Source organism: Podarcis filfolensis, assembly GCF_964270895.1.
Source record: "Podarcis filfolensis genome assembly, chromosome: 8".
Classification (NCBI taxonomy): domain Eukaryota; kingdom Metazoa; phylum Chordata; class Lepidosauria; order Squamata; family Lacertidae; genus Podarcis; species Podarcis filfolensis.
Genome location: NC_139611.1, coordinates 83,211,732 through 83,230,702, shown reverse-complemented (window position 1 = coordinate 83,230,702; position 18,971 = coordinate 83,211,732). Strand labels below are relative to the sequence as shown.

General features: G+C 46.6%; 1 protein-coding gene across 1 annotated transcript in view; it reads left to right on the top strand.

Moving 5' to 3' along the window:
• Window positions 1-7,009: 7,009 nt before the first annotated feature.
• FOXA3 (forkhead box A3) overlaps window positions 7,010-18,971 on the top strand; it is a 35,973-nt gene continuing 24,011 nt past the window's right edge. Inside the window, exon 1 of the mRNA XM_083627605.1 lies at window positions 7,010-7,980. Coding sequence (XP_083483731.1) covers window positions 7,909-7,980 — 72 coding nt within the window. The 5' untranslated portion in view covers window positions 7,010-7,908. The remainder of the gene's footprint in view (window positions 7,981-18,971) is intronic.

Here is an 18,971-nt window from a genome sequence, read left to right as displayed (position 1 = left end):
TGCAAGGTTGGCAGGAGCTGGGACCAAGCAACGGGAGCTCACCCCGTTGCGAGGATTCGAACCACCGACCTTCTGATCAGCCAGCCCTAGGCTCTGTGGTTTAGACCACAGTGCCACCCGTGTCCCATGCACGTACATTAGGATTTCAAATATTAATAGCGTGGTCTTCTATAAGGTGACTTTTATCAGAATTTCAGCGTGGCTATGTTTCCCGTCTGAAGAAGAGCCCTGGAGCTCGATCGGACCACCCTAGTCTAGCATCTTGTTCCCACAGGGGCCAACCAGATGCCCCCAAACCCCACCCCAAAAGGAAATTCTGTGAGTGCAAATCTCCCCTGTGATTTTCAGCAACTGGGAAAGCGAAGGGAGAACAGAGGCCCTTTGGCTAGCAGCTATTGGTTGCCTTACCTGGTGCAACACCTCCGTCGGCTTAACAGAAACTAAACGACTATCTGGTGGCATTTGCTCTTGGACACTTCGGGGGGGCGGGACAGGTACAGAAATACCTGTGCACATGCCCAAGGGGTTATGGGAAAGAGATGGACAGCACGACAAGGAAACAGTCCACCAAGGGCTGTCATCTGCTCTGGATGGGAGCATCTGTTGTTGTTGTTGTTGTTCGTTTATTATTTATTGAGTTTATATACAGTGGTACCTTGGGTTAAGTACTTAATTCGTTCCGGAGGTCCGTTCTTAACCTGAAACTTTTCTTAACCTGAAGCACCACTTTAGCTAATGGGGCCTCCCGCTGCCACTGTGCCGCCGGAGCACGATTTCTGTTCTCATCCTGAAGCAAAATTCTTAACCTGAAGCACTATTTCTGGGTTAGCGGAGTGTGTAACCTGAAGCATATGTAACCTGTGGTACCACTGTACCGCCCTATACCTGGGGGAGTCTCAGGGCAGTTCACAGAATAAAATCAAGATATAAAACCACAAAAGACCTTATAAAAAATAAATGCAACAACCCAATAGCCCCCCCAAAAAAACCCACATTTTAAAAGGGCATAGGATGTAAGTCAGATCAACCAAAGGCCTGGTTAAAAAGGTATGCTTCTGCCTGGCGCCTAAAGATGTATAATGAAGGTGCCAGGCGAACGTCCCTCAGGAGAGCATTCCACAGACAAGGAGCCACTGCAGAGAAGGCCCCGTTCTCGTGTTGCCACCCTCTGGACCTCTCGAGGAGAAGGCACACGAAGGAGGGCCTCAGAAGATGATCTCAGGGTCCGAGTAGGTTCATATGGAAAGAGGCAGTCCTTGAGGTATTGCGGCCCTGAGCCGTTTAAGGCTTTACAGGTCAAAACCAGCACTTTGAATTGGGCCCGGAAACTAATTGGCAGCCAGTGCAGTCGGACCAGGATCGGCGTCGCATGTTCAAACCGTCTTGCTCCGGTGAGCAACCTGGCCGCTGAATTCTGCACCAGCTGAAGTCTTCAGAGGCAGCCCTATGTGTAACACATTGCAGTAATCTAACCTGGAGGTTACCAGAGCATAGACAACAGTAGCTGGCTGTCCCTGTCCAGATAGGGGCGTAGCTGGGCCACCAGCCGAAGCTGATGGAAGGCACTCTGGGCTACTGAGGCCACCTGAGGCCATCTATGAAAAGAAAGATGAAAAGGCTGATCTTAATGAGCTGACCTTAATCAGGCACACAGGAAAACCAGACCTGAGTGTCCTTGGTTTTAAAACAGGACCGGAGAAATTCAGGGAGGAGAGGGCTATGGGTGGCTTCGAACCCCAGTGATGGCCGCTCAGTCTCTGCAAATGGCGGCAGCAACGCTTTTGAATCCCAGTTGCTGGAAACCACAGGAGGGGAGAGTTGCTCCTGTGTTCAAATCCTGCTTGCTGGGTTCCTACAGGCATTTGGTTGCCCACTGTGAAAACAGGATGCTGGATTAAATTGATCACAGGCCTGATCCAGCAAAACAATTCTTTATGAGGAAATCAGGAGGAAGCAAAATGCAGAAAAGTGGGGTGGCGATAATCCCGTCCCTGAGCACTGCCATTCACACAAAAAAGCAGTTGATGATAACACAGACATTCTGGCATGGATAAGCCAATTAACACATGCATACCAGAAGTGATTTGAATATTTAAAGTAGATTAAAGAGCTCATCCACTTTAAGAAGGAAAAGGAAGGTGAATCCTCTCTTCTCCCCCAACCTTACGCTGTGACTGTTCTTCTTTGAACATCATTCGTCTCCTCCATGATAATATGACAGCAACAATCGCAGATAACAATGGCTGTAATGCGAGACTTTAAAGTCTCACATCAATTACAGCTGATCTGCAGGAAGGATTTCATGATCTGAAAATTGAGACGATGTATGTACTTTTGTAACCCAATAAAATATTTAATAAAAACAATAACAAATAAATAAAAAGTTGAATGAATAAAAGGAATGAAGCAGAATTCCACCTACTGAAAGCAGAATTTCACATACTGTTAACTAACCAGCCAGTTTCATGGGTGTTTATGGAGCCTTAAAGGTAAAGGTAAAGGGACCCCTGACCATTAGGTCCAGTTGTGACCGACTCTGGGGTTGCGGCACTCATCTCGCTTTATTGGCCGAGGGAGCCGGCATACAGCTTCCAGGTCACGTGGCAAGCATGACTAAGCCGCTTCTGGCAAACCAGAGCAACGCACGGAAACGCCGTTTACCTTCCCGCCGGAGCGGTACCTATCTACTCGCACTTTGATGTGCTTTCGAACTGCTAGGTTGGCAGGAGCAGGGACTGAGCAATGGGAGCTCACCCTGTCACGGGGATTCGAACCACCGACCTTCTGATCGGCAAGTCCTAGGCTCTCTGGTTTAACCCACAGCGCCACCCGCATCCCAGTTATATGGAGCCTTACAGGGTACCAAAGGCTAAAGTCAAGTCCCTGCCACAACTTACAATCTAAATTTAGACAGGGGTGGGAGAAAGAAAACAGGGGGTCAGTAGAAAAGGAAAATGGAACGAAGAGATTAATGCAAGCAAATGCAGATTTGCACACAATTCAGGCTCTATGGAGTTTTCACATCCAAAAGAACCCAAACACCACCCCAGTTAAAGGATTTCAGTTACCAGATCAGGAAAAGACCTCCAGTTGTGACCTCGTGGAGCTACCAGTAGTCACAGAGCAGACAATACCAGCCTATTTGGATCAATGGCTCACCTCTGTATGGGATGACTATGTATGGTCGTTAATAGATGTCTAGTTCGGGTGAAGGCTGAGATATGGGTTTTGAGCTGGGTTTTAATGGGTGAGAGAGAAGTGGCCTGGGATATCAATGCAGGCCCAGGGCCCAAGTCACGATGAGCTGGAATTTCCCCAAATGCTTAGCTTGCATTTACAAGATCAGTTCTTGTTGTAGTTTTGGGGTGTTTTTCATGGGGAAACTGGGCTCCTCCGCACATGTGGACTTGTAGCTGCATATGCCCCTTGATCTTTTGGAAATCATCTCCCAGGTCCTAGTCTGACACTCTAACCCAGAGCTTTCCAACCATTTCAGGTTGATGGCACACTTTTTAGACACGCATCATTTCATGACACAGTAACTCAGTTTTACCAGCAAATGGGAGGTTAAACTAACCCCTTTCCAGCCCTGGGAGGAGTATGGAGAGCGTTCACGCAACACACCCACAACACACTAATGTGTCACGACACACCATTTGGGAACCTCTGCTCTAACCACGACACCACGCTCACTCCTTAGCCAAACCTCCCTCACAGGTTTGTTGCGAGGATAACATGGGGGAAGACAAGAACGAAGAAGAAGAAGAAGAAGAAGAAGAAGAAGAAGAAGAAGAAGAAGAGGAGGAGGAGTTTGGATTTGATATCCCGCTTTATCACTCCCCGAAGGAGTCTCAAAGCGGCTAACAATCTCCTTTTCCCTTCCTCCCCCACAACAAACACTCTGTGAGACGAGTGGGGCTGAGAGACTTCAGAGAAGTGTGACTGGCCCAGGGTCACCCAGCAGCTGCATGTGGAGGAGCGGGGAAGCGAACCCGGTTCACCAGATTACGAGTCCACCGCTCTTAACCACTACACCATGCTGGCTCTCGACGACTTCTTTTTTTTTAAAAAAAAGAAGATATTTATTGAAGTTTTACAAAAACATAAGTTTACAAAATGAAAAAAGGTCATATAAAAAGAAAAAAATACAAAAAAGAGAACATAGAAAAATACATGAAAAAGAAAAAAGAGGAATAAAAATACAAAATACAAAAAACAAATAGTTAACAAAGAATTAAAAACAAATCCGTTTTTTGTAACTTTGAACTCATTAGCTTATTTCCTTGGCCTCCTCACACCTCCCCTTTTTGTATTCCCATTTAAATAATCAAATCAGCAAATCCTTACCCTCTTTCGTTTATCTTAACTCTGTATCTTAACATATTATAACTCTATATTTTCATCCATTATCAATTCATTTTTGCATATTCTTATTAACTTTGTTGCTAATGCCACTTATTTTCAATCCAACATCATTTTAACATTCATTAATTTTACAGTATTTCTGAAGATAGTCTTTAAATTTCTTCCAGTCTTCTTCCACCAACTCTTCTCCCAGGTCTCGGACTCTGCCTCTCTCGACGACTTCTTACGCTCCATGGAACAAAGCTGAGTGATAAATGCAACAGGTCCATCAACTCAATCAATCGGTTCCAGTCAGAATTTTCAACAAGTGTTTTCCATAGTGTTTTCCCTTATTTTCCGTAACAATGTCACAATGTATGGTTGCCTAAGTTTTGTTTAAACTAAAGCAAAACCTCTGGAGAACTGCGATTTAAACAACTTGATACATTCCCTAGTTCATCTTCCTTTCTTCTTACTCTTGCAAATACAACAACACCACAACCCTCCCCTGCAATCTTTCCTTTAAACTGACTAAACTTTGTTCTTTATGACATTGTTGCTGTACACCTGTATTGAAGCTACTGCATGGAACTGTACCGAAAGCCAGTAGTCTATTTAAATTAATAAAAATTGTGCTCCAAAAAAAACCAAAACCAAAAAAAACTCAACCAATCAGGTGTTGCTGCAGCCTCTGTGTCCAGATCGCTGCTGGATACGGGAGTCATTACATGACCAACTCCTCCCTTCACACAAACACACAAACAAGCAACACACACACACACACACACACACACACACATTGCCTGACAGGTCAGCCCGGCCCCGGCCCAGTAGCACCTCGACCAGACACACAGCCTGCTTGTCTCCTGAACTCTCTGCAGCTATCCTACTTATATACCCTGCAAAATGTGTCCCCTCATAGTAAAGGGTACCTGAGTGAGCTGGGAGTGGGGCAGGACTGTAGCTCAGTGGCAAAGCAATCGCTCTGTATGTGGAAGCTCCCAGGTTCAGTCCCAACCAGTCTTGGCCTGCAGCTCCCTCCTTGCATCATTTATTCTGTCATCACCAGGCGGGGCAATGCTTTCCTTTTGAGTGGAGGGAGAGGCAAAGTAGGTGTTGAGCAGTTCCAGTGTTAAGTTGTGGGTGAACATATCAGGCGACACAGCGATTCTTCAAACAGCTCTTGTTTATTCACAGGCCAGAACAGAACTGAACTGAAGGGTTCAGCCAGCCTGCTTATACAGAGCTCCAGTACAACGCAACTGTAACCACTTTCTGTAACTATCCAATCACTGAACGTCACTTTCAATCCCTTATATGCATATGTGGACCTGAGTGAAAACTATCTACAGTATCCCCCTGCTGGCCCAGGGTGAGAACTTCAGTACATAATATCCGCCTAACATCACCTAACAGCAATTCTCCTTCTTCTCCGCAGAGGACCTACTACTTGCATGTTCTCCCTCTTGCTTCGAACAGAGCCAAATAAACCTTATGTCCAACCTCTCTGAGCTTTGGCCTGTCTGACGTTCTCCCTGCAACTGTCGGCTACGCATGTATACTCTTCCTTTGCGATTTCCCCTTTCTTCCATTTCTTATACGTGCCCTTCTTAAATACCAGCTCACCTGTAAGTTCCTTATGCAGCCACCCTGGCTTTTTTAAAATGACTCCCACTTTTCTTTCTTGTTGCAATGGGCCAGAAATGTAGCTGCCCATGAGAAATAATCGCATGTGGTACCCCCAAAAAATCAAGGAGGGAGAAACTCTTTTATGGCGCAGCTGTCCATGTACTCACAGCTGTCCATGGAGGCACAGGTCAAATCTGTGTCCAGGGTAGCTGTTGACCAGCTCCATCTGGTACACAGGATGAGACCCTCCCTGCCCACGGACTGTCTCGCCAGAGTGGTGCATGCTCTGGTTATCTCCCGCTTGGACTACTGCAATGCGCTCTACGTGGGGCTACCTTTGAAGGTGACCCGGAAACTACAACTAATCCAGAATGCGGCAGCTAGACTGGTGACTGGGAGCGGCCGCCAAGACCACATAACACCGGTCTTGAAAGTCCTACATTGGTTCCCAGTACGTTTCTGAGCACAATTCAAAGTGTTGGTGCTGACCTTTAAAGCCCTAAACGGCCTTGGTCCAGTATATCTGTAGGAGCGTCTCCACCTCCATCGTTCTACCCGGACACTGAGGTCCAGCGCTGAGGGTCTTCTGGCGGTTCCCTCGCTGTGAGAAGCCAAGTTACAGGGAACCAGGCAGAGGGCCTTCTCGGTGGTGGCACCCACCCTGTGGAATGCTCTCCCACCAGATGTCAAAGAGAAGAACAACTGCCAGACTTTTAGAAGACATCTGAAGGCAGCCCAGTTTAGGGAAGCTTTTAATGTTTGATGCGTCACTGTATTTTAATATTTTGTTGGAAACCACCCATAGTTGCTGGGGAGGCCCGGCCAGATGGGCGGGGTATAAATATATTATTATTATTATTATTATTATTATTATTATTATTATTATTATTGGATTGCCGACCGATCCCAGGAAACCTTGTGTTTTTAACACCGGCCACTTGTTGCAGGTATTTAGAAGCTCTTCACGCTACAGAGGCAAATATTTTCCCTGTACACAGAACTACTGCTTAAGGAACAGCTGCAAGGCCTAGTTTAAAGTTGGCAACCTGAATCCCCTCACCACTCAAAATGAAAACGCAGTTTCCCTTGAACATACCAGCTCCAAGACTGGGGAAAGGAATTGACAAGAGACCCAGCGAGCCCTCTTAACTTGCCAACAGCACGGGGTACAAACTGCAAATGTTCTCCCTCTGCTTCTGACGGCTGTGGGTGCGAACTGTGCCCTTTGCCTGTCTTACTGCCCAGGCCTCAGTCGCCAACCTCAGCCATCCCTGTCCATGCAGCCTGAGTGTCATTTAACCCACAAGAGCCTCTGCCGTGTGATACCCACTTGGCGGCCAGCTTTCTTGCCGAACTCCTCTCTTCCACAAGGTGGCAGAGGTAACCTGGCCCAGCCGGCTGGGATAAACCTCAGGTAAGAACACTCTGATTGCCATCCAGCGGGTGGAGTATTGGGAGCAAAAGCCTGGCTTTATAAAGACTTGGTTCTGTCCAGAGGGACAGCCCTTCATCTACTTGGAAACAAGCTGAGGACACGCAGCAGTTCAGGTCTACACGGCAGCGGTCAGCAAGCGTGTCACAGAAACATCCCGCGGGAGGAAGCAACGGGCTCGATGCCCCAATATTGGAGGGATCGTCTCACTTTGCCCTACGCCATGGAAGCCTGTTGATTCCTTTACCTCTGCTCCCAAAGTCCCCTTGTGCATTTTCAGGGGAGGCGAAAGGAGAAGGCGGACAGTTAATTCGGCAGCAGACTCAGTCGCCGCTCTCTTTGGTGGGTGGATTTCAGAAAGAACCTATAATTTTTTTGAGAAGACAAAGAATAGTAATAACTAAACCCCGCAAAGAAAGCAATTCCAGGATTTTTTAAATATATAAAAAAATAGTGTGCGCTCGCAAGATTCCCTTTCCCCCCTTTCTTACTGGGATTTTGGAATGCTGGGCTCTGTCAAGATGGAATCGCACGACATTTCCGAATGGACTTCATACTACAACGAACCCACGGAGGTAGGTGCCAAATAGCGCAAAAAAAAAAAAAACCCAACAACTTGGGAATAATTTGGGAATAACTTGGGAATAGATGCCTTTTTTTTTTTAAGGAGTAGGGTTTAAAAGAAGCAACTGTGACTGCTCTATTTAGGACATGAATGAGATATAATGTTAATTGTGAGACCCGGCAGTACTGCAATCTTGGAAACTCTTGTGTGCTTCCAGAGTATTGGGCTATATACTTCCTTTATCAGAATACGCAACTCAAAACTCCTGTTGTTATAAGGAACCGTCCTGGGCATCGCTACTAGGCAGGCGGATACGGCGTATTCTACCTGTCGACAACTTAAAAGGAAGGAAAAATAGCAGGCGGTATAATTTAGTTCAGCAGTTCAACTTTGTGGAATTCAGTAACATGTAGAATTCACTCTTAGAAGGGGCAGTGGTAGACCCCAGATTGGGTGCCTCTAAAACAGGGTTAGGCAAATCCATGGAGCGTAAGACTATCCGTGGAGCTACTAGTAGCTACGTTCTATTTCCACTGTTGGGGGCAGTAAAATTTCCAAATAATACCGGTTTTGGGGGAATCCCAAGTGGGGAGAGTAGGTTTCGCACCCAGGTCCTGCTTGTGGGATATGGCTGGGTCACTGTGAGAACAGTCTGCTGGGCCACCAGCAGCTTGACCCAGGAGGTTCTTCTTGTGTTCCTAGGGATGTTAAGACTTGCCTTCCTAGATCGGACCCCATTATTCCAGAGTTCTGGCCTAGCTATGGCCAGTCAAAATGAAACAAAAGCTTGCTGCAGTCTATCTGATCAATCCATGGGCCTGTCCAGCTCAGAGGACTGGCTGTGCCTCTCCAAGGTTTCGGACACAGAATCCTTCCCAGAGATGGGGGATTGAACCTTCTGCATGCAAGACACGCGATCTGCCATGGCGTCACCATGGCTCTACCCCAGGTGCCACTGGAAGGGCACGGAAGCCATGGGTCACCCAGCTCTGTTCTTACCACCTGGCATCCAACCGTTTATTTACAACCTCTGATTATGGGCCAAATGACGTCTCCAACCCCCCCATGGGTGTTTACCTCGCCGTTTTTATGGCCGTCGTTTTATGGTTACAGTCTGTAAAGTTTTCTAAAGGAAGCCTCCAACCAGGTTGATCGCAGCACCTAAGGGCCCAGGCCACCTTAGTACTTTAGATTCCAAAAACGGGAGCTGGGTCTTTCAAAAAACCAGCTTTCTCTTAAGCCGACGCAGCGTGTACCAATATCGTCTTGGTCCCGTATCCCCAAAAGAGCCATTTCATCCTGCCGCTCCTGCAAGCTCTTTCTCATCTCAAAGCCACCTTTCTTGCGGCTGGAAAACTTTGCCGTCGATTCCATATTCCGTGCTTCCTCCCTCACCTCCCTGCTGTTGCAGCAATATAAATTAAAACTGCGATTGCAGGGTCTTGGAGGTGGGAGAAAAAGAAAACCCAGTGTCATATTTCTTTCGTTTTTAATTAAATTTAATTACTGAGCAAAGAAGCTTATAATCCCAACACGTTGCTTCAGTGGCGTAGCGTTGGTTGTCAGCACCCGGGGCAAGGCAAGTAATTTGCGCCCCCTAACCCGTGGATTTGCGCCCCCTAACCCATGGATTTGCCCTAACCCCAGATGTTGCGCCCGGTGCGGCCCGCCCCCCCTGCACCCCCCACGCTACGCCACTGCGTTGCTTCTCAGCCCCCTGCCTCCGGCCAGGTGTCGGCTAGGTCGCGGCGCCAGTTTCTAAAATGGCTGCATGTTGCCTACTCTACGCTGACTGACATCAGCTTCCCAGGGTTTCGGGAAGGAGTTTTTCCCAGATGCGATCTATACTGCTGAGCTTTAATTCCCCCCCAGCCTCCAAAGGGGGCACAAGGTGGCCCTTATGGAGGGGATTGGCTGGGTTTCTTCAATGCCAACACAGGTCCTACAGTTTGGTCTTAGCAGGAGCTTGCCAGCACTTCAGATCCTGAGCTCTGTTGCCCATGCAATTTGGGCGATAGCTGCTTCCTGTTGCAATTCTAGGCAGGGACAATGCCTGTGTCCGCCCCCCACCCCTAAAATATATATATAACACCCTGTGTTTGGGAGTAAAAGCAGTGCAGTGCATAGCCCTCTGTCGTCCAAACATGCCTTTTTTGCTTTCTCCCCTGTCAACTGCTGCTACGTGGCCCACTTACAGTGGTACCTCGGGTTAAGTACTTAATTTGTTCCGGAGGTCCGTACTTAACCTGAAACTGTTCTTAACCTGAAGCACCACTTTAGCTAATGGGGCCTCCCGCTGCCGCCGTGCCGCCGGAGCACAATTTCTGTTCTCATCCTGAAGCAAAGTTCTTAACCCAAGGTACTATATCTGGGTTAGCGGAGTCTGTAACCTGAAGCATATGCAACCTGAGGTACCACTATAGTTCCTTGCGCTCTCTCAACAATGCACGGGTGGCCAGGATTGCTCCAAAAAACACTCATTCTGGCAGCTAGACTGGGTGGGGACTGGGAGCGGCCGCCGAGACCATATAACACCGGTCCTGAAAGACCTACATTGGCTCCCAGTAGGTTTCCGAGCACAATTCAAAGTGTTGGTGCTGCGCTTTAAAGCCTTAAATGGCCTCGGCCCAGTATGCTTGAAGGAGCGTCTCCACCTGCATCGTTCAGCCCGGACACTGACGTCCGAGGGCCTTTTGGCGGTTCCCTCCCTGCGAGAAATGAGGTTACAGGGAACTAGGCAGAGGGCCTTCTCGGTAGCGGCACCCGCCTTGTGGAACACCCTCCCTTCAGATGCCAAGGAAATAAACAACTATCTGACTTTTAGAAGACATCTGAAGGCAGCCCTGTTGAGGGAAGTTTTTAATGTTTAATGCTGTATTGTGTTTTTAATATTCGGTTGGGAGCCGTCTAGAGTGGCTGGGGAAACCCAGCCAGATGAACGGGGGTATTATTATTATTATTTTTATTATTATTATTATTATTATACCATTCTGCGCATAATGTACTCAAGCAGAAGTCTCTTTTTTTAAAACCTAAGGTCCCAATTCAATGGCACTTGCTTAGGAGTAACCCTCACGGAACACAGTGGAAATCAACTTGAGATAAAAAAATAAAATCTGTGCGTCTCTCTAGAACTGAGGGCCGCACGAAGATTGGCTAACAAGATTAAACACTTCACGTGACTCGTACTTAACTTGTGGAACGACCCAAAAGAGGATGCAGTCATAGGCTGCAGTCAATAGTTCTGCAGAAAGATTAGATAAAATTTCCTCAGGGGCAGATAAACTGTGGTCACCATGATGAGATCTAAAATGGAAGCCCTGTCGTACTACTAAAAGCCAATCCTTGATGACTAGCGACAAGGGTAGGTGAGCATCTCTGGGATGACGTCTGCTGGGTCACTCAGAGGCACTGAGTCTCCAAAATGGCAGGCTACACGGACCTTTGGCTTGAATCCAAGCCGGCAATACAATCAGCGCACACAGTAACCTAAGCAATGGAAAATATATTATTAGGGCCACGTCGCTTCCGCTGGCTGCTAAGCTCTGCCTCTTACGCACGGGTTGCCAAGGGTCATTATTTATTTTATTCCCCCTATTTACAAGTCTCCCGACAAGTGCAATTCTCTGCGTGACGTTACCCGATATTTTAACATCAGCAACAGCACCGTGTTGTAAACCGTCACTGAAACAATCAAGGTATAACCAACAAAAGCTTAATAATAATAATACAGTGGTACCTCAGGTTACATACGCTTCAGGTTACAGACTCCGCTAACCCAGAAATAGTACCTCGGGTTAAGAACTTTGCTTCAGGATGAGAACAGAAATCGTGCTCCGGCGGCACGGCAGCAGCGGGAGGCCCCATTAGCTAAAGTGGTGCTTCAGGTTAAGAACAGTTTCAGGTTAAGTACAGACCTCCGGAACGAAGGTACTTAACCTGAGGTACCACTGTAATAATAATAATAATGTTTTGCAAGCAGCAGTTCATGCGACTCTGGAAAAATGTCAGAGAATAAAACAGCCCCAGAGTTAAGCATAACACAGGCTGGAAAATCATTGTCTTTTAAAAGCCTGTGGAAAAATAAATAGATTCTTTAAAATGCATTAAGGCAGGCAGCAGGTGGGCCTCTATAGCAGCCTTCCCCAACCTGGTGCCCCCAAGATGTTTTGGACTACAGTGATGGCTATGCTTGGCCGGAACGGCTGGAGGCAGCCAAGCTTCTGAATACAGTGGTACCTTGGGTTACATACGCTTCAGGTTACAGACTCCACTAAGCCAGAAATAGTACCTCAGGTTAAGAACTTTGCTTCAGGATGAGAACAGAAATCGTGTTCCGGCGGCACAGCGGCAGCGGGAGGCCCCATTAGCTAAAGTGGTGCTTCAGGTTAAGAACAGTTTCAGGTTAAGAAAGGACCTCTGGAACGCATTAAGTACTTAACCCGAGGTACCACTGTACCAGCTTCTGGAAACCACGAGAGGGGAGAGGAGCTCTTATTCTCAGACCCTGCTTGGAGTTTCCTACAGGAATCTGGCTGGCCACTGTGAGAACAGAATGCTGGACTAAATGGGCCATTGGCCGGATCCAGCACTTCTGATGTTCTTATCAGAACATCAGCCCCTTCAGCCCCAGCCAGCATAATAATAATAATAATAATAATAATAATAATAATAATAATAATTTAATATTTATACCCCGCCCATCTGGCTGGGTTTCCCCAGATACTCTGGGCAGCTTCCAGCAGAATATTAAAATACAATGATTCATCAAATATTAAAAGCTTCTCTAAACAGGGCTGCCTTCGGATGTATTCTAAAAGTCCAATGGTTGTTTATTTCTTTGACGTCTGATGGTAGCAAGTCTTTCTACCCAACACTGCAAATCAGGACAGGCTTACTCTGTGTGCCCTTGGCAAACCTGGGCAGCAACGGGTGGTTGCTCACGCCCTTGTCGCTTGATGACGCCTCTTTATTTATTTGATAAGATTTCCATCGCAACGTCGGTAGCATAACGATAGCTCAAACTGTATGTGTGTGTGGGGAGAGAGAGAGAGAGAGAGAGAGAGAGAGAGAGAGAGAGAGATCTTCTTTGGCCAGGCATAGTCAAACTCAGCCCTCCAGATGTTTTGGGACTACAACTCCCATCATCCCTGACCACTGGTTTTGTTAGCTAGGGATGATGGGAGTCGAGTTTGCCTATGTCTGTCTTTGGCAATCAATCGTAGACGAGTAAGATTGTCTTCCGTGAACACTGTCTTAACAGTGAGTCCCTAAGTGACTGTGGAGGCCAATTCTGGATCCACACATCCTATAGACACACACACACACACGAAGGGTAGTATATAAATTTAATACTACTATATATATATATATATATATATATATATATATATATATATATCTTATGATGTTTTTTATGACAGAGAAGAACTTGTAGTGCTCAGGTCCTGTTTGCAGGTTCCCCAAAGATCAGATCCGAGGTCCACTTATTCCAGCATAGGGCCAGTCAGAACAAAAAGGAAAAACAAACCTGCCTGATCCCAAGGCAGAGAATAGGCCCATCTAGTTCAGTATTCCCTACACTGACTGGTAGCAGCTCTCTGTGGGTTTCAGGCAGGGATGTCTACCTGCAGGTGTGGCTGAGCACGTCTTGCAAAGCCGATGCTCTACCAGTGAGCTTGTGGCCATGTCCAGATATAATTTGCAATATCTATAAATGGTCCCCAATCGTAGATCACTAAGCAATCTACAAAATATAGAATACGACACATCATAAATAAAGCAGTAGAGTGTTAAAAGTAGCCAGATGGCATGGAACAGAAACTTAAGAAGCAGTATTATACAATTCCTGGGATGCCAGGAATTGAATTTGGGACCTTCTGCATGCAAAGGACATGTTCTGCCCCTGAGCCGTGGCCGTTTCCCCAGACTGTGTCTTAAGGACCATGCATTGCACAATAATAATGATGTTTAAAGTCTGCCCCTAGATTTACAGTTTAAAAAAGGCAGGATGATTAGCAAAGGATGGATTGGGTTAAACCACAGAGCCTAGGGCTTGCCGATCAGAAGGTTGGCGGTTCAAACCCCTACGACGGGGTGAGCTCCCGTTGCTCGGTCCCTGCTCCTGCCAACCTAGCCGTTCAAAAGCACGTCAAAGTGCAAGTAGATAAATAGGTACCACTCCAGTGGGAAGGTAAACGGCGTTTCCATGCGCTGCTCTGGTTCCCCAGAAGCGGCTTAGTCATGCTGGCCACATGACCCGGAAGCTGTACGCCGCCTCCCTCGGCCAATAAAGCGAGATGAGCGCCGCAACCCCAGAGTTGGCCACGACTGGACCTAATGGTCAGGGGTCCCTTTACCTTTATCTTTACCTTAAGTAGCAGCTAACTGATACAGATCTACATATATACAATATTTCATGTGATTTATTTGTTTTGGTATTTTATAATTTGTAAACCACCTTGGGTGTCTTGGCAGAAAGGCTGTATATCAGGCTTCCTCAACCTCGGTCCTCCAGATGTTTTGAGACTACAATTCCCATCATCCCTGACCACTGGTCCTGCTAGCTAGGGATCATGGGAGCTGCAGGCCGAAAACATCTGGAGGGCCGAGGTTGAGGAAGCCTGCTGTATATAATCGTAATAAACAACTAAAACACAAATCCTTTTTTTCAAAAAACTGAATGCGTGAAAAGTTGACGCCTCAAACGTTCTGTTTGGGGTGACGATGGAACTCACTGATCAACATCCAGAGAAAACTAAGAACAGCCCAAGTTAGTCTTGGGGGGCCAAGCGAGACTTGACGGTGCTGGGATCATTTGAGTCCCTGCCAAGAGAGACCTCGCTTATGGCGTGATCTGTTAGGGATTTGGAGTGATCGAGTTTCGGTCACTTTGCCATTAGCACCACTTTTTGTACTGGGTCCAAACACCCAGGAGCTGGAATCTACATGACACCAAAAGGCAATATATAATGGGCAGCTGATGCTGTATTGCCAGGCCTTATACGGAGCCTTACACTTGGCAGAAGTTACTAGCTAGGTGCAGTGCCGGATTTACGTATAAGCTAAACAAGCTATAGCTAAGGGCCCCACTACCTTGGGAGCCCCCCAAAAAATTAAAGGAAAAAAACCTTGGATGTACACTTCCAAAATATAAGATAAAAAACAAATAAAATAAAACCTACATACAGCAAGAGTGTTTTGTGTTGCGTAGGCTCCTATAATATAAGTAATGGGCCCCGCCTGCTCCCTAAAATATCATGGGTTTGCTCATTTCTATATAGAGTAGTACCTCCGGTTGTTGACGGGATCCGTTCCGCAGCTCCGGTCCGGATCCCGAGGGTTCCGCAACCAGAGGTGCCTGTTCTGCACATGCACACAGCACGATAGAGTGCTTCTGCACATGCGTGCGGTGCGTAGAGCGCTTCTGCGCATGCACAAGCAGCGAAACCTGGAAAAACACTTCTGGGTTTGCTGCTCTTGCAACCCGAAGTTTACGTTACCCGAGGTTCTACCGTATAGGGTGCCTACATTCTGCATGGACTGGTTGCATGGCAACATGCGCAAATGGCTTTAGATACGTATTAGGTCCATAAATTACAATATAGCATATATTCAACGCAAAATACAGTGACAATTTGTTGTTGACAAAGGACAGCTGGACATATAAAGGGCCCCATTACCTTCAGTAGCTTAGGTAAAGGTAAAGGGACCCCTGACCATTAGGTCCAGTCGTGACCAACTCTGGGGTTGCACGCTCATCTTGCTCTATAGGCCAAGGGAGCCGGTGTTTGTCCACAGACAGCTTCCGGGTCATGTGGCTAGCATGACTAAGCCGCTTTTGGCAAACCAGAGCAGCGCACGGAAACGCGGTTTACCTTCCCGCCAGAGCGGTACCTATTTATCTACTTGCACTTTGACGTGCTTTCGAACTGCTAGGTTGGCAGGAGCAGGGACTGAGCAACGGGAGCTCACCCCGTCGCGGGGATTCGAACCGCCGACCTTCTGATTGGCAAGTCCTAGGCTCAGTGGTTTAACCCACAGCACCACCAACCTAAATCCAGCCCTGGCTAGGTGTCAGAATTGCACCTCTAAGATCGAGCCCCAGGAAAGCTGGAAGAGGCAGTCCTCTGTTGCAAACTGCTCTGGAAGCTACCTATGAGCTTCGAAAAGGACTTTTCCATGCAAAAAGGACTTTTGTCATTGCAAAACATGCCAGGCAACCCCGTCCCCAAAACATTTGCTGCGTTTGTAGCCCTTTCCGAAGCCGTCCAGGCTGGTGGCTGTTTTGTATAGCAAGGAGGCGAAACTTAAAGCCCTGTGGATGGAGAACAGTGGGGCAGAGTAAGGGCGCATGATTCCATCCTCTCTCCTAGTCCCCCTCTAACACATTCGTTCGTTCTCCCTGATAAAGCTCCTCTGTATAAGACGAATGTGCAAAAGGACAAATCCAACATGCCTCCAAACAGGGTCAGAATCTTTTCCCTTTCTAGGAAGATTTGGTTTCACCGGGTGAAATCAGCACTGGCACATAAAGAACACTTCCTACTGTACAGCATTTTAAAATTTCCAGCTTTATTTATTTATGCACTTTAAATGCCTGTCAGAGGAAAGGACACTGATCGGTTAACTTTAGGCATCCTGATTTCATGAAGGATTAAGGCTTATCAACAGTTGTAGCTAGAAAGGAGGGACGTGGGTGGCGCTGTGGGTTAAAACACAGAGCCTAGGACTTGCCAATCAGAAGGTCGGCAGTTCGAATCCCCGCGACGGGGTGAGCTCCCGTTGCTGGGTCCCTGCTCCTCCCAACCTAGCAGTTCGAAAGCACATCAAAGTGCAAGTAGATAAATAGGTACCGCTCTGGCGGGAAGGTAAACGACATTTCCGTGCGCTGCTCTGGTTCGCCAGAAGTGGCTCAGTCATGCTGGCCACATGACCTGGAAGCTGTACGTCGGCTCCCTCGGCCAGTAAAGCGAGATGAGCCCCACAACCCCAGAGTCGGCCACAACTGGACCTAATGGTCAGGGGTCCCTTTACCTTTACCTAGCTAGAAAGGGAGCCTCCATTGTCAGAGGCTGTCTGTCTGATTACTAGTTTCTGGGGACAAACTGCAGGGAATGGTTACATCTCTGCCACGGTCAGCTTCCCAGGAACACATACAGCGGAGCTGCGGTTGGTGACTTTCGATCTGCCCCAGTATAGTCAGTTTCTTACACTTTTATTTTTCCTCTGCCACGTTTGACGAGTCTGTATAGTGGAATCTTTATGTACCCAAAATGACACCATCCATATACCAAAGAGAGGTGGCAACAGATTTGGGGGGGACCCCAATGTCTGCAGAACTAGGGAGAGAGGAACTAAGGGCGAGGGACACCCACAAATGTTTTTAATTTTGTTTTTAATGCTGTAACCTGCCCTGGGAGCTTACAGTGAAGGGTGGGCGATAGATAGATATAGATGATAGATAGATAGATAGATAGATAGATAGATAGATAGATAGATATAGATATAGATATATAAATAGATAGATAGATAGATGATAGATAGATAGATAGATAATCAATCAGCCCAATTAGAGTTGAGCATGCTCAGTTGGTACACAAAGCTGTCTGAAACATTGAATGCTAGTGGGGACGGGAAACGGAACGGAATATCCTGGAGATGGGCACACCGGCCTGGCTGGCACCCTAAACAAGATCACTCCGTTCCATGACATATTGTCGCATATCCCCTTGTTATTTATATTTTTAAAAATTTATATACGCCAACATTTTCAATATTTTTTAAAGGAAAAAAAAAGAAATCCAGTTATATAACCCAACTATATAACGAGATCAAAACAGGCAATTGGGGGGGAAAAAGTCAGCGGAAACATTAGTACACACAAGATAAAAATGGACCAAAACTGAAAAGCTAGCAGCTGGTCGATGAGGGTAAACCAGGAATTTTAGCACAGACAAATGGGATCGCTTTCAGGACTTCGAAAATCTAGAAACCGCCCCTCCCAAAAGGAAGTTCTCATCTGCTGAATTGTCCCTTTGTCTTATGTAGTAAATTTAGTTCAAATTATCAAAGGGTGTGAAGAGGTTTTATACCCAAATGAACCAATTCAGTGTCAAAAAGAAGGGGGAAGGGGGAGCCTACGCGTGAGCAGTTGCTTCACGATTTCTTCTCGTTCTGCAGCAGAGATAAAATAATACAGATTTCAACACACCAGGCAGCCGACGCATTACACAATCATCCTTGGTTAGGTTAAAGACATTCAGAACCATCAGGACAGAGAAAATTTGACTAGGGTGGAATCTAGACACATAAAAAAAACCGTTGTGAAAACGCTTTTAAAAAAAAGTTTTGAAAAATATATTGACTTTGCCATAGCTCACCGTCACCATCTAGTGTCACATTTGCAACTTTACAACACACATTTTATTTGCAGCTGTATAGCTGAGTCCAAGGATACAATAAACCATTTGCATTCATTTTAAAAAATGCAATAAACAGCTGCGGCTGCTTGCTGACCTTTATTAAGGTCCAGAGACTATATTCTCATGGGGATGGGAGATGGTTGATGGAGGACCCTGGGTGAGGGAGAGGGAAATGTTGGTCTCCTGGATAAGAGGCTGTGAGAAGCTAAGGACTTTTGCTCTATAAGACTCACTTTTTCCCTCCTAAAAAGTAAGGGGAAATGTGTGTGCGTCTTATGGAGTGAATGCAGGCTGTGCAGCTATCCCAGAAGCCAGAACAGCAAGAGGGATTGCTGCTTTCGCTGCACAGTGATCCCTCTTGCTGTTCTGGCTTCTGAGATTCAGAATATTTTTTTTATTGTTTTCCTCCTCCAAAAACTAGGTGCGTCTTGTGGTCTGGTGCGTCTTATAGAGCGAAAAATACAGTACTTTTAAGATAGGACTCTGTATTCTACTTATTCTGTTTGCTATTTTATTGTATTATGAAAATCATAAAAATCTCACCACTGGGAACAACTGGGACTGCTTGCTGATGTTT